Source organism: Clarias gariepinus, chromosome 1 (assembly GCF_024256425.1).
Source record: "Clarias gariepinus isolate MV-2021 ecotype Netherlands chromosome 1, CGAR_prim_01v2, whole genome shotgun sequence".
Taxonomy (NCBI): domain Eukaryota; kingdom Metazoa; phylum Chordata; class Actinopteri; order Siluriformes; family Clariidae; genus Clarias; species Clarias gariepinus.
The window spans coordinates 49,971,610-49,987,738 of record NC_071100.1 but is presented as its reverse complement, the minus strand read 5'-3'; the positions used below and the strand labels follow the sequence as shown (position 1 = coordinate 49,987,738).

The 16,129-nt window shown below is 40.1% G+C and overlaps 1 protein-coding gene across 1 annotated transcript; it reads left to right on the top strand.

The window, feature by feature from the left end:
• Positions 1–2,498: 2,498 nt before the first annotated feature.
• On the top strand, positions 2,499–11,031 carry kdsr (3-ketodihydrosphingosine reductase). Its single transcript, XM_053504494.1, has 11 exons — positions 2,499–2,617; positions 2,752–3,039; positions 4,854–4,943; positions 5,597–5,653; positions 5,981–6,046; positions 6,141–6,236; positions 6,399–6,590; positions 6,685–6,768; positions 6,846–6,929; positions 7,042–7,143; positions 8,446–11,031. Exons 2-11 carry the CDS (start codon positions 2,842–2,844, stop codon positions 8,563–8,565), a joined length of 1,089 nt encoding a protein of 362 aa, XP_053360469.1. The 5' UTR covers positions 2,499–2,617; positions 2,752–2,841; the 3' UTR covers positions 8,566–11,031.
• Positions 11,032–16,129: the final 5,098 nt, after the last annotated feature.

The following is a 16,129-nucleotide window of genomic DNA, read 5'->3' as shown; positions in this document are numbered from 1 at the left end:
TTTTGGGGAAAACCCTCGTTCATTACGCAATCGGAAGGATTGTCTGGAAAGAGCCGCCACACCGAAAGGAGTCTCCGCTTTGGAGCAAAAGTGGTAATGTGTGAAAGTGAGGAGTTTACGTTTTATTATTTCTTGGTAAAATAAGCTGTCTGGGTTGTTATCATTATTATTATTTTTAACCTTCAAGAGAAAAAAGAAAGGTTGGTGAGGTGAAAGTTTCTTAAGGAGAATCATGACATGGATTCATCACTACAAGCCTGTTGGTAAACAGCAGAGTCTGGAACAGAAACACCCAGACAGAGGAAAAGTTCAAAAGTCAACCATCAGCTAAAAAATTCATCAATGCTTACGGTTTTCTGAGATTCTCAAGAGCCAGAAGTATTGGAACATCATCAGGAAAAAGGTTCAACAATTAACAGTGCAGTGCCCGTTACAGTGAGACGCTTATTAAAGAGCTAAAGACTAAACTTCAGGAATCCGAGGGCCCATGACAGTTCTCCCCACACTCTATACGCATTTTAAGGTGCTAAAGCATCCTCCCTATAATATAATCCATATAATAATCTCTATAAACATTTTAATGGGGGAATAGGAAAGCTTGTCGACAGACAGTGTTTTAAAAAGCAAAAAAAGTGTTTTCATGTCAAAAAATTATGTATTTGTCTAGTCTAAGTTAGTTAAATTCTACAGCCAGAGTGTGGATAATTTTGACTCCCCGTTATTTAATGTTCAGTGGAACCTTGGATTACGAGCATAATTCATTCCGGAAGCGGGCGAGTATTCCAAAACACTCGTAAATCAAAGTGAAATTTCCTACAAAAAATAATGGAAACTTAAATTATTCGATCCACAGCCCAAAAAGGTAAATACATAAAAATAATGAATACAGAGTATAAAGTAAAAATAAATCAAATTAACCTGCACTTTACCTTTAAAAAAAGTAAAAATGAATCCCGACAGATAAGTGTCTCCGTTTATGCGCGCAGGTGCTGTGTATGTGTTTGTGTATGTGTGTGAAGTAAGAGGAAGAGCCAGTCTTCCCCTTCTCATCCTACAGAGTAAACTTTTCTCCTCTCTTATTTGAATTTCACACAAACACACATCAACGGAAAGACTATTTTGTTGGAAAAATTTGCAAGGAACATCACTAATGACACTCGCGAGTGCATACTAACGAAATCACTCCTGTAAAGTCAAACAAACAAATGAACCTGCACTTTACCTTTGAAAAGAATTGCGACAGAGCAGTGTTTCTGTGTAGAGCAGAGTGTGTGTCTGAAGCCGAGAGGCGGTGGTGGGGGGGGGTGCTACAAGTTCTGACGCGTATCTTTCTTATTAAACTCGTTTACTCACGACTCGGACGTCCGTGAATTCCCTTTGTTGCTTCGTTTATTTTTAACATCAAAAGCTTAACACTTCTTACAGTTTTCCTGCATAAATCCAATATGCAAATATTAACAACTTATTTGCTGTATCTTGATGAATTGTACTTCCAATTTGTGTTAGATTACGTGGAACACACGCATACAGACACAAAATATAATGTTTTACACGCACATGTGGTCATAGTGTTATAGTAAACAGTACACGCGTGCACGGATGTTGATTATACCAGTAAGAGACGCACACTAAGACCCAGCAAGGGTGACGATTACCCACAATTCCACAGCGCAAGAGAGAGAAAAACGGTTAGCTTATTTGTGATCACATGACGTGAAACAAGAAGCGCATGCATGATACTCGGTACTCGTAAACCAAGAATTGCTTGTTTTTCAAGTCAAAAGTTGTTAAAAATCTTTGCTTGTCTTGCGGAACACTCGCAAACCACGTTACTCGTGTTTTAAAAATTAATTGCTGTTGTATCAGATAGATGAAACATAGAGGGGTAATCGTGACGTAATGTGCAGAACTAAGTAGTCCTTTAGTCATCATGCACTTCTTTTATGAAACGTCTCGATTTTGGATCGCTAGCTAGGAGCTGCGATACTAATCTAGCTAGCGTCTATCTCACACGCTATTGTATATATTAGCCTTAAAATCAGTTTGAGTTTTTCTGGTTTATGTGATTTAATATACATTTTATTTACTTTTTAGTTTGAAATATTAGATTAAATTATTATTTTTTTTTTTTTTACTGTCAGGCTATTTTTTAACATTCCACATCATGACATATAACATGTTGTGGTTTTATTACATTTTAGTGATTAATTTTTTTGTTTTATTTATTTTTTAAATGTATGTATGTATATATGTATGTATTTATTTATTTAGTTATTTAGCTGTCACAGTTAGCTCAATACCATTAGCGCTACTGAAACCCCTTTCTTTTCCCTCACGAAAAGCCACAGTTGAACAGGTCATGCGCGAGTCACGTAAAAGACTACAAATCCTAGGAGCGATTTGTTCGTTTCTGGGATTTGTAGTCTTTCACGTGACCCGCGCATGTACTCTTCACTTGTTAATGAACTACAAATCCCAGAAATCACCTGACAGCAGGCGTCGGTTCAGCGACGCCGCTTGTGTTTTGATTTGTGTTCGTTAGCTAACTAGCTGGAAACAATCAGTGACCGAAATGCGCGTACCTTTATATCGGTACGCTTTTATAACATTGTAACTTGTGAGTAATTAATACACTTGCTCTCTGACGTTGGAGTGTAATCATATTTTTTCCCCCGACTATGTATTAAAAAGTGTTAGCTTTGTATCAGCTAGCGCGGCCGTGTCCTAAATATCTCCTCTACTTGGTTGAAGTGCACTAGGTGGTCTGTACGCTGCAGTTACTGCGAGTGGACGTGTACCGGGAGCACGCAGTGATTTGGGATTCGGCCCTAAGGCTCACCCATGCCCACCGGAGCAGCGTTCCTGAGCTCAGTGCTACCGGATTGGCTTCTCTCACACTCGGGCTGGTCTGTCCTTCCGTTCATTATGATGATGATATTAGTCTTTGCTGCTTTTATGGTAGCTTTCGTGCTGTTTCTCTACATGATCTCGCCTTTAATCAGCCCCAAACCGCTGAAACTCCACGGAGCCCATGTCGTGGTGAGTGCTCGAGCTTCCAGCGGATTTCTCTGCACTTTCCTACAGTCTTTAAAACCTAACTTACTTAAAGTCAAAACATGCAAAGAGTTGCTTTTAAATAATTTGTCGTTCTTTATGTCTTTTATGTGTCGTTTTATTCGAAGATTTGTTTTAAAATCGCATTTAATCCTGAGAATACGGCCTGACAACAAGCACGCATTTCAAACTTATGAATATTAATCAGCACGCAAATACAGCAACAAAACGGCAACGCCCAGCCCCGCCCCGCCCTCTGGCCTAGCCCCGCCCCACCCTCTGGCCTAGCTAACTCTGTCGCGTGAACTAGCTAGCCGTTTCAGATGACGTATTTTCTCATTTAATTACTTTAAGGTAAATTAATTCTACAGAAACGTAATGTCACCATGACAACCACTGTTTTTCATCCCTAATATATAATCGTAATATTTAATCTAAGTTGTCCTTTTTTGGTGCTCAGACAAATACACTCCCTGTTCGGTAATCGGAGAGTGAATCACAGATGAGAAATGGAAAAAGTAGATCAAAGGATAAAGATGAAGTTTTGTCTTAAAACCACTCCAGCGTGTTAAAATTCACTTATACCACTTCAGCGCTGTTATTTCAGCCAAAGTGAAAATATGAACTAATCCCAGTCAAAATATTCACTTTATCTTTTCTAACTACAGTGAAACCTCAGATTGCGAGTAACGCGGTTTGCGAGCGTTCCGCAAGACGAGCAAAGATTTTTAATAGATTTTGACTTGAAAAACGAACAAGTCTTGGTTTACGAGTACTGAGTATCAAGTATCACGCATGCACTTCCTGTTTTGACGTGCAGCGTCACGTGATCACTACTGAGCCAACGTTTTTTTTTTTCTCTCTCTTGCGCTGCGGAATTGTGGGTAATCGTCTCCCCTGCTGGGTCTTAGTGCTCATCTCTTACTGGTATAATCAACATCTGTGCACGCGTGTACTGTTTACTACAACACTGTGACCACGTGTGTGTGCGTAAAACATTTCATTTTGTGTTTGTATGCGTGTGTGTATAACACGCGTTTAAAGCAAAAGAAAGTTTCATTAGAGAGGTTAAAGATCCATTTTCTTCCTCTTTGTCATTGTGCGCACGCGTAATTTAACCCTGTGCCCCTTCACACACACACACACACACACACACACACTCTCGTCTGATTCATCCTCTAACTACACACACACAGCGCCTGTGCCCATAAACAGAAACACTTATCTGTCAGGACTTATTTTTACTTTTTTTTTTTTTTAAGTAAAGTGAAGGTTAATTCATTTTATGTTTACTTTAGATTTTTTATCCAGATAATTTTATTATTTTTATGTATTTATTTTTTTTTGCCTGTGGAACGAATAATTAGAGTTTCCATAATTTCTTATAAGAAAATTTGCTTTGATTTACGGGTGTTTTGGGATACAAGCCTGCTTCTGGAACGAATTATGCTCGTAATCCAGGGTTCCACTGTAGTATCTATTGGTGCAGGTGTTTGTTTACATTGAGACAGTAGCGCATTAGTAGATTATTTTAAACTAGATTATTAAATCCCATAACTGCTCATGACATCACTTTTACTTAACATTTAGATTTCACTTATGGTGTAGATTAAACTTGAGGCAGAGATCTGAGGACTGCAGAAGGTTCATTAAGTTCTGTACAGACAGTTTTGTGTGATGCTGCTACAAAATCACACCGACAAAGAGAGACAGAAAGGCCTGTTTAAAAGTTTCTGCCCCCTAATTGAGGAGCCGATGCGTGCTCTGTAATGATCTGTGTGTTTATTTGCGATGCTCAGGTGACGGGGGGCAGCAGCGGGATCGGGAAGTGCATCGCCATGGAGTGCTACAGACAAGGAGCATTTATCACTCTGGTGGCGCGAGATGAGGTGAGACGACGCCTAACGGGGGGGGGAAGCATGCGAATCTCACACACTCAGACAGACGTCCCGAACTCACATGAGGTCGAGCTGAGTCACTTTCAACCTCATGACCTCACAGAGAGGAGGGGTGTGGCCTAAACTGAGGTGTGAAGGTGGAGCTCTTTATTAGATTAAAGTTCAGAAAATTAAAATAGGGCAGGAAAGAAAAAGTAAAGATAGAAGGAAATATGCAAAAGGGAAAAACCAGGCAAGCAAGAAAAAACAGACAAAGATAACTATTGATTTAGGAAAAATAAAGCAGCACACATAGAGGAGAGAGACTAAAGTTAAATAAAAAACACAGAAAAAGAAAGGAGAAAATAAGAAGTAAAATCTAAACAAAAGGAATTAAAACTAAGGGGAAAAGTACAGAAATTATAGATGGAATTAGTTGAAGAAAAGTGAAGAAGAACAGACAAAGTAAGAGAGGGAGAAATGTTCGGATTAAAGGAAGAAAGTAGAAGCAGTGTGCAGAGAGAGAGAAATGATGAGATGAGGAAAAAAGAAAGATGACTGGACTGAGGAGGAAGCTGGAGAAAGAAATAAAAGAATAAACTCTTTAACTCTGTCACTGACTGATCATTTGTTCGGGGTTGTGTGTGTGTTTGATGTTTCTCCAGGGAAAACTGGTGCAGGCGAAGAAGGAGGTGGAGAAGTGCGCAGTGAACGACAAACAGGTCAGTAAATCAAGCACGCGCTCCATCAGGGGGTGCTAGCGTGTAGAGAAGAGACGTACTGAGGGGTGCAGTAGTGCAGATGGGCAGCAGGTGGCAGCGTCGGGCTGATGGTTACACCGCAACTCCAGCAATGACAGGATTGAAAGAAGAAGACAGGAAGAGCAGAAGGACTTAAGGCTGAGAGAGAGGAGCGCCCCCTGCTGGACCGATGTTACAGAATGCACTTCTAAACAATAAGGACATGGTGGAGAGAGAGAGAGTGTGATACTTGTCCTTTAGCTCATTAATGTGATTTGTATTCATGTTGTGTGTGTGTGTGTGTGTAAGGTGGTGCTCTGCATCTCAGTGGACGTGTCGAAGGACTACAGCCAGGTGGAGAGCGTGCTGAAACAGGTCAGTCTGGAGGAGAAAGAGAGAGAGTGTGTGTGTGTTTCATGCATGTTTATGTACATATATATTTGTGTGTGTGTGTGTGTGTGTGTGTTAGGCTCAGGAGAAGCTCGGACCGGTGGACATGCTGGTGAACTGCGCAGGGATGTCGATCTCTGGGAAGTTTGAGGAGCTCGGGGTCAAATACTTCCAGGTCAGTTTAGTTTCTTTTTTATTCTCGAAGGAGCGTCTCTGACCCCATAAGCTCCGCCTCTTCCTCTGGTACAGCACTGCCCTCATTTGCATATCTTAATCTGTCTATGCCTCTTTATTATTTAATCCTGCACTCTAAAGGTTGTGTGTGTGTGTGTTTCAGTCTCTGATGGAGGTGAACTACCTGGGCAGTGTTTACGCCACACGCGCTGTCATCGGCACCATGAAGGAGCGGCGGATGGGCCGCGTGGTGTTCGTGTGCTCCCAGGCCGGCCAGCTCGGGCTGTTCGGCTTCACCGCGTACTCCGCCTCCAAGTTCGCCTTGCGCGGCCTCGCCGAAGCACTGCAGATGGAGGTGTGGCGATGTTGTAGTTAAAAAAAAAAATTGCTGGTGTGTTGCCACAGAAACGCTAAGGAAAGCAGAACCTGACCGCGTTTACTCTGTGCAGGTGAAGCCATATAACGTCTATGTGACGGTGTCGTACCCTCCTGACACGGACACGCCGGCGCTCGCGGAGGAGAACAAGACAAAGGTGAGTTGTGGGTAAAACATGAAACGCCGGGTGTTACAGCAGGAAGTGAAGTGAAGAACCTCATCTGTCTTTCACAGCCTTTAGAGACGAAGCTGATCTCCGAGACCTCTGGAGTCTATCAGCCTGAGCAGGTGGCTAAAGTCATCGTTAAAGACGCCGTGGTGAGGCTTAACGCACACACACACACTCTCTTTTCCATCAGATTAGAATCCAGGACTGGTTAAAGCAGGTGTCAGCCGTAATGTCTGTGTGTCTGTCTGTCGTGTTGAGCAGCAGGGAAACTTCAGCAGTTCGGTCGGTCCGGACGGCTACATGCTGTCTGCGCTGACCTGCGGCATGTCTCCCGTCACGTCCATCACTGAGGGGCTGCAGCAGGTACGCTCCATTATACGCACATACATACACACTAGGGCTGTGCGATTAATTGAAATCGCGACGTGAATATGCGCGATTTCTAAATCTTTTTCAGCGCTCCTGACTTTTCCCGCGGTATGCTATTTGTACCAATCACAATGTAGCCTGCCTAAACAGAGCGTGAGAACAGCAGACTGAGCCTAACGACAGATAGGCTGCAGAACCAGGGACACACACAAACACACAAGGACTGAAACGATTCCTCGAGTAACTCGATTACAAAAAAGATGAAGGCAAAGCTGCCTCGAATCTTCCTTTTAATTAATTTTAAAAGCTTGCGTTATGTTTTTGCGCAATTATTTGTTTGGCGTGACACACCACGCTTCCGGATGCAGGCCGCCACTAAACACAGACGAAGAAGAAGCGCTTACGTCACCCACAAAAAAAAAAAAACAGTTAGCTGTGTATTGATTTGATGAAGCGTTCTGTTGCGGGCTGCAAAATGGAAAGGAGCGATAAAAATATCAGTGAACCAAGAGAAGAAATTGTCAGTAAAGGCTTTTGTTATGCTGAGCTGTAAATTTTGAAACTTTTAGTCCTGAAAGTTAAGTTGCACAACGTAGTGTTTTTGTATAATTATTTATTTTAATGTGTGTGTTATGCGATTCACATTCACAAAAATTCACATTATTATTAGCAAATATATTATTAATATTATAATTTGCCCTAGGCACGTGACAAATTAATACAAAATGAATTAATAAAAAATAAAGACACGTAATACAAATTCTCATATCATGTTTATTTTGTGGCACATTTATTTTGCAGGGGTTTGTCATGTAATACAAAAATGTTTACACTAAATGAATATTGTTTATGATGAAAAATTACATGAAACTATTTTTATTATAAAATAAGCAATATAAACATATACATGTTGTATATGAAAAACATTATTTATATTTGTTTTCTATACAACATGTCTTTTTTATATTGCTTATTTGATAATCAAATTTGTTTGGTGCAATTTGTAAATCATAAACCTATGAATTTATGTTTTAATATAATATTTAATAGAGATTATGTGGGGGGCCAATCCAGGCAATTCCTTTGAAAAAAAAAAACGTTTCATATTCATACTGTAAAACATGTCTGTGTGTGTCGAAATCGTGATTAAAATCGAAATCGCAATTTTGTTCAAGAAAATCGTGATGGGTTTCTTTTGTCCATATCGCACAGCCTTAATACACACAAACACACACACGCACCCACACACCTTAGCTCTCACAGATCAGATTAACGTACGCATTGTGTCCCGCTCAGATCGTGACCATGGGTCTGTTCCGCACCATCGCGCTCTTCTACCTGAGCAGCTTCGACAGCATCGTCCGCCGCTGCATGATCCAGAGGGAGCAGAGCAAAGTGTCCGAGAAGACCGAGTGACACCTAGACATCACGCCGCCGGACACACACACACACACAGGACATGCAGACCGAGCTGATTATCCATCAGGTGTCATCATTATGTTGTGCTCGTGAACATGCAAGACATGAGCAGGCGGTATAAAACAAACCCTCTGGTGTGTGTGTGTGTGTGTGTGTGTGTGTGTCTCATAACGCCCACATCTCAGTTTTGTCTTGGTCAAAAAGGGGGCGGAGCTTAAGTTGTGTTCGATCGGCCAGCAAGCATTTACTTCACCCTCGTTAGCCTAGCTGCAATGAGCAGCTAACTTTCCAGCGCTAGCTATGAAACGTTAAATAACTAGTTAAATCTAATTACTTAGTTGGGTATTAAATCTCGGATTGCCACTCGAGTACTCGATGTACAGGATCTCTTAGCACTGTTTAGCACTATTGTGTAGTTAAGCTAGACATCATCTGCTAACATTAGCATGGCTAAGTTTGTGGTATCATGTTAAACAATAACAAAACAATCTAGCCAGACAATAGAGAACGCAAGTTCAGCGAGAGTTAGAGAAGAGAGGAGAGATCAATGACACAGTGTACAAAATTACACGATTTAAATAAGTTTTGCTAACGTAATCAATGAAATCTGCAGATATGGTTAATAGCTAGGGAAGTCTAGCTCGCTAATACCTGGCCACTTCTTGTTTTTAATTACATGATAAATGAATTAGCTGAACTTGTGCTCCGCCCTCAAAGCGCTTAATTTTTATCTTACGATCTTTGTTATCTTTGCAGGCAAAGATAAACGATTGTTGTTGTTTCTCTCTTTAACGACTTTTCAGACAAATGAACTCATGTTTCACATCAGTGTAGTGTCTTCGTTAAAAATATGAACAAACTAACAGCTTCCTGAACTTCGTCCACCGTTTCTGCCTTATCCTCGACTCTCTGTGCAGGTGTCCTGATGGAGATGTTTGACGTTTGTGGAACTCGCGGGTCCGAGTGATTCTAGCCAGCGGGATGAGCTAGCATGATTAGCCCTGACCTTACAGGGTGGAAGGGGGGAGCAAAGTTGTGTTTAGTGTATGTGTTAGCATGCGTGCTAGCTGTTGAATAGCAGGACTGTGAGAATCCCTGTGTTTCTGTCTTTATAGTGTTCCCTTTGTTTGTTAGCGGTTAGCAAGAAAGAGCTCAGCGTTGAAGTGACTCCTTGGAGAATTTTTTTTAAATTACTATCAACTTCTGTTGACTTCCTGTTAGAATGATAAAGCTTCTAGCGATTAGCAGGAACACACTTGGCATTGAAGAGTTCAGGTTTTCAGTCATCCCCAACCCTCTGGCCAACTAGCTTACTAGCTAGAATTACTTTCTTCCTTTCGAACTAGGCTTCTAGGTTTTAGCTTAGCTAGGATGCTATCAGATTACATTGCTAGCATCTCGCTAAGATGTTGATTTTAGCAAACAGGAGTTAAAAGTTTAACTCTTTAAGCTGTGTGAAAGAAACTGTGTGTAAATTTCTAATCGGTTGCTCCTGTTGCTCTTCACACTCGACGCCGTGACCGTATTGGCTTACTAGCCGATGTTGCTAACAACCTACCATGAAAAAAAAGCTGTGTTTCAGCACTTGTACTAACAGAAGAGTTGTTTTGTTAAAGAGAACATACTAATAGTCCGAGTTCATTGGAAACAGTTTAATGTTCAGGATGCGCTAGTTTAATAATGCTGCTGCTTTGTTTAGCGACTCAGCTCTAGCCAATCGAGTGCTCCAGTCGCGTGAAGCACCATTTTAAAAGCCTTAAAACATTAAAGGTTATTTATTCACAGTTTTTTCCGAAGTATGAAAGTGAGGACGCATGAGTCGCAGCGACGATGTTCTCATTTGACGTCGGCTCGACGCTTGGTTAAGGTTAATTAGTGCTTCTCCATTCAACAATAACGCAAAGTAGCTAACACGAGTTTTACATTTTAGATAATAACGATTATTCAGCATCCGCAGTACGACCAGCACACACGTCCGAGTTCCTGACGGGAGGCTGCTGAGGTCGTGTCTCTAATGAAACTCATAACATCGCAGCGTAAAACACAGCAGGCTTTTAAGGATTTACTTCAGAAATTTTTTTAACGGTGCAATATCGCGTCGTTATCGCATCGATTAGCTCACGTACAAGCAATCTTTACACTTTTCTCTTTAAAGCTATGCAAACGAAGTACACACGTTTCAACACAGTTTCCACCTTCATGCTAGACTTTGCTCTTTTCTTCTTGTTTGATGTTAAGGTTTAAATGTTTCAGTAAATATAATTTAACTGTAATTTAATTAACGTAAAACCAGCTCCCACACATTCCATTTGTCTTTTTTTTTTTTCCTCTTTCTTTTCGTTTTGGACAAACTTGTTAAAGAAAAAAAAATACTCACCTTGTGTGCCATAAACAAAAATGAAGATGATGTTGATTTGTGTTTATTTCTTACATAATCAAATAAAACATTTGGAAAAGTTGGTACCCTGGCGTATTATAATTTCTTATCATACTAGTATTAGAAGTATTAGTAATATTAGTCGTAATTGTAGTATTAGTATTATTGTTATTTACCCTTTGTGTAGTGAACATGTCAGAAAACCAACACTTTACTTCTGACGCTGGAGACTCCTACATCGCACAAACGTCAACAATTATACATTTACATAAACACCATAGAAATCAGCACAGCCGTGGTTAAGTAATGAAAAAATACATGACTTTCATCTTTAATAAATGTCAGTGAGCCTTAGTGTCCACTAGGGGTCGCATATCAAACATCAGCATCTACTCATGTATCAAAGAGTTCGCGCTAAAATACTGTAGATTTAATGAATAAATAAGGTCAGAAATGGAACCAAATCTAAACTGTATTTTTGCCACTTGGTTTCTCTCTGGTTTGGAATTATACACGATATATAACATTGTTGGAAAATCAAAAGTAAAAAAAAAACACAATATTGCCAAAAGTATTCACTCCCCCAACTAAATCACTGAATTCAGGGGTTCCAATCACTTCCATGGTTACAGGTATATAAAAACAAGCACCTCAGCATGCAGATCACTTCTACAAACATGTGTGAAAGAATCGGTCGCTCTCAGGATCTCAGTGAATTCCAGCGTAGTACCATGATAGAACGCTCCCTGTGCAATAAGTCTAGTCCTGAAATTTCCTCGCTGCTAAATATCCCACAGTCAACTGTTAGTGGGATTTTAATAAAGTGGTAGCGATTGGGAACGGTAGCAACTCAACCACAGAGTGTTAGGCCACATAAAATCACAGGGCGGTGTCAGTGGATGCTGAGACACAGAGATCAGCAACTTTCTGAAGAGTCAATAGCTGCAGACCTGCAAACTTCAGGTGGCCTTCAGATTAGCTCAAGAACAATGCGTAAAGAGCTTCATGGAATGGGTTTCCATGGCCAAGCAGCTGCATCCAAACCTTATGTCATCAAAAGCAATGCGACGCATTAAATGCAGTGGTGTAAAGCATACCAACACTGGACTCTAGAGCAGTGGAGACATCTTCTCCTGAGTGAGGAATCACGGTTCTCTGTCTGACATTCCGATGGACGAGTCTGGGTTTGCATAAGGTTGTGCCAAGTGTAAAGTTTGGTGTAGGATGAGGGATTATGCTCTTGGGTTGTTGTTAAGAAGTTGAGTTTGGCCTCTTAGTTCCAGTGAAAGAAATTCTTAATGCTTCAGCATACCAAGACATTTTGGACAGTTTCATGCTCCCAACTTTGTGGGAACAGTTTGGGGACGGCCCGTTCCAGTTCCAACATGACTGTGCACCAGTGCACAAAGCGAGGTCCTTAAAGACATGGATGACCGAATTTGGTGTGGAAGAACTTGACCGTCCTGACCTCAACCGGATAGAACACCTTTGGGATGAATTAGAGTGGAGACTGAGAGCCAGGCCTTCTCGTCCAACATAAGTGTCTGACCTCACATATGCGCTTCTAGAAAAACGGTCAAAAATTCTCTTCCAAACCTTGAGGAAAGCCTTCACAGAACAGTTAAAGCTGTTATAGCTGCACGGGGCCGACATCATATTAAACTTAATTTTAAGAATTATTAAAGGATTAAGAATTAGATGTTGCTCAAGATCATGTGCATGTAAAGGCGGAGGAGCCAATACTTTTCCGCACTATAGAGTATATATCCAAACTAGCTCATTAAGACTATCCATACATGTGTCTGTATATATGTTTATAATTTATTTGACGTTGATGTCCAGCGTTACTAGTAAGGTTTATTTATTTTTTTATTATTAAAGACGAGAATAACAATTACAAAATTAAAAGAATAAAAGTATAAAATACAAGATTTAGGTGTAAGCATTTTATTATACAATTAACTAACCACGGTTTATGGAACAATTTAAAAATCTATAGAAGATATACACTCTCACTCATTGTCTTTGCAGCTTTATCCTGTGTACAGAGTCACAGGGGGGCCCGGAGCCTATCCCAGGATTTGGGGTACACCCTGGACGGGGTACTAATCCATTGCAGGGCGCGCGCACACACAGCACGGGCAATTTGGAACCGCCAATTAGCCCAATTTGTGTCAGAACATACGAAGCCACAGAGCTAACCACCATGCCGGCAGAAGATATACAGTATAAACCAAATAAATAACATGAAATTCAGAAAATAAAGTAACCAAATGGAAAAAAAAACATTTAGTTTTACTGATTAAATCTGAATGTTGAGTTGTGGTTTTCTGTGTTTTCTAGAGACACACCAAACAATGCAACAAATGGAGTTGGCTCTACTATCTCTCCAAATATTCCAGAAAAAGTCTCAAAAATATTGGTCCAGAACATGTAGAGTCTTGGACGAGTCCAGAACATATGCAGCAGAGTTGCAGGAGCCTGCCTGCATCCGTCACACGTGGTGTCTATATCAGTCTTAATCTTAGAAAGTCTGACTTTTGACCAATGTAGACGATGCACAATCTTAAATTGTATTACAGCATGTCTAAGGCAAATGGATGATGAGAAGATTCCCTGTATTATTTTGTGCCAGATTTCCTCTGAAATTGGTTCATCTCTATTCATCATTATTTCTAAGTAAGTCTAAGGGTGTTAAATCATACATATTAAGTATTTCATAAATCCTGTGTATAGTTTGTTTTTGGACTGATTTACATTCAAATATTGAATCTAATAAAGAAAGTGGAGGGCATGATGGGAAATTATTAGAATTCAATGCCACAAAGTTCCGAAGCTGCAAGTACCTATAAAAATGTGATTTGGGAATGTCGTATTTCTGCACCAACTGTTCGAAGGATGCAAAATTTCCATCAATATAGAGTTCAGACAATGAGACCAAACCCTTTCTAGCCCAAACTTTAAAGGCATCATCCATCATAGACGGAACAAACATGTAATGTTTAGCATTGGGGCAGCCTGTGGTAACTCCTTAAGGGAAAACGATAGTCTGAATTGATTCCAAATTTTAACTGAATGTATAACAACTGGATTAGAGGTCAAACCAGAGATTGGTTGAATAAATGGTATTTTAGAACATAATAATGCTATTAGAGAAGTGGACCTAACTGAAGCCCCCTCCAGAATTGTCCAAACAGGGGGATTAATGTCATTATTTAACCAGAACAACAGCGCTCTTATATTGGCTGCCCAGTAATAATACATGAAATTTAGAAGTGCCATCCCTCCTTTTGCACGAGGTCTCTGCAGTATAATTCCATATGTTCCAAATAAAGGTTGAAATCTGATTATTTAATTTGGAGAAAAAAGATTTTGTTAAGAATAACGGAAGGCACTGAAAAATATACAAAAACTTGGGCAATACGTTCATTTTTATTATTTTAATTCTTCCACCCAATGAAAGATGAAGGTGGTCCCAACGTTTAAGATCTTGTTTCAGATTGGATAAGAGAGGTGGATTATTGGCTCCGAACAAGTCTTTATGATCATGCGTAACCCAAATCCCAAGGTATTTAAATTTTTTAGGGCTAATTTTAAAGGGAATTGAGCTTAAAGATGACAGACTGACCCCATCACCAACAGGCATTAGTTCACTTTTCTGGATATTAACTTTATAGCCAGATATTTTGCCAAACTCTGTAAGTAGAGTCACTAACTTAGGTAAGTTTGTCAGGGGTTGTGACAGGTATAATAACATGTCGTCTGCATAAAGCGAAACCTTATGTTCTAATCCTGCCCGTTGAATACCCTGGATATCGGCTCTTTGTCTCAAAGTTAAAGCAGAGGGCATCCCTGCCTCGTGCCACGTTGAAGCTCAAAATAAGCAGATATGCTGTTATTAGTACGCACAGCAGCTAATGGAGATGTGTATAAAAGTTTTATCCATGATATAAGCTTACGACCAAATCCAAACCTCTTCAGTGTATTAAAAAGATAACCCCATTCCACACGGTCAAATGCCTTTTCTGCATCCAATGAGAGAACTACCTCCGGTGTGCCAGGTGGGGAGGGGCCATAAAGAATATTCAAAAGTCGTCTGATGTTAAAAAAAGAATAACGGTTCTTAATAAACCCCGTTTGGTCAGGTGATATGATGGAGGGCAACACCCCCTCTAAACGTTGCGCAAGGACTTTAGCAAGCACTTTGGCATCGGTATTAAGAAGGGAGATTGGACGGAATGAGCTACACTTGAGGGGGTTCTTGTCTTTTTTAAGGATTAATGAGATAACTGCCTGACGCATGGTTGGTGGTAGGGATTTTACTGAAAGTGACTCTTCAAAAACTGATAACAGTAAAGGAGAAAACTTTTCTTTCAATTCAGCAACATTCACTGGATCTATAGAAAGGATTTGTATATTATTGAAAAATTCCTCCAGGGAAAGAGGATCGACACATGAATCGGAAGTATATAGTGACTGATAATAATTTCGGAAACATGCATTAATTTTAAGGCTATCAGTATTTTTTAAGCCTTGCTCATTGTTAATTACAGGGATAGACTGATTGGCAGTCCTTTGTCTTAGCTGATGAGCAAGTGTTCGCCCAGCCTTGTCCCCATGATCATAGGACATATGTCTTAATTTAGAAATAAGATATTCAGCCTGCCTTCTTGACAGGAGATCAAACTCAGTCTGCAAAAGTATACGCTTTTTCATTATATCTGCAGAGGGTACATAACTATATAGTCTATCTAGCTCCAGTATCTCATCAGCCAGTTCTTTAAAGCGTGCAGAGTCATTTTTATTTTTCCTTGCGCAATATGAAATTATCTGGCCTCGTAAATATGACTTAAGTGACTCCCATATAGTTGAAGAGGACATCCCTGGTGTTTGATTGATCTCAAGAAATAATGTCATCTCAGAGGAAATGAATTTAGTAAAAGCTTCCTCTGATAGAAGCAAGGAGTTTAACCTCCAGGGACGGTAGCTAGATTGTGTATTGGGGAAACGCATTTTCATAATTAGGGGACCATGATCAGATATAACTATAGCTCCATAATGACATTTGGTAATAAAAGGAAGAAGTCTCTTGTCTAGAAAAAAAGTATCTATACAGGAAAAGGTCTTATGAACAGAAGAAAAGACGGAATATTCTCTGGAAGTAGGGTTACGAAACCGCCAAAC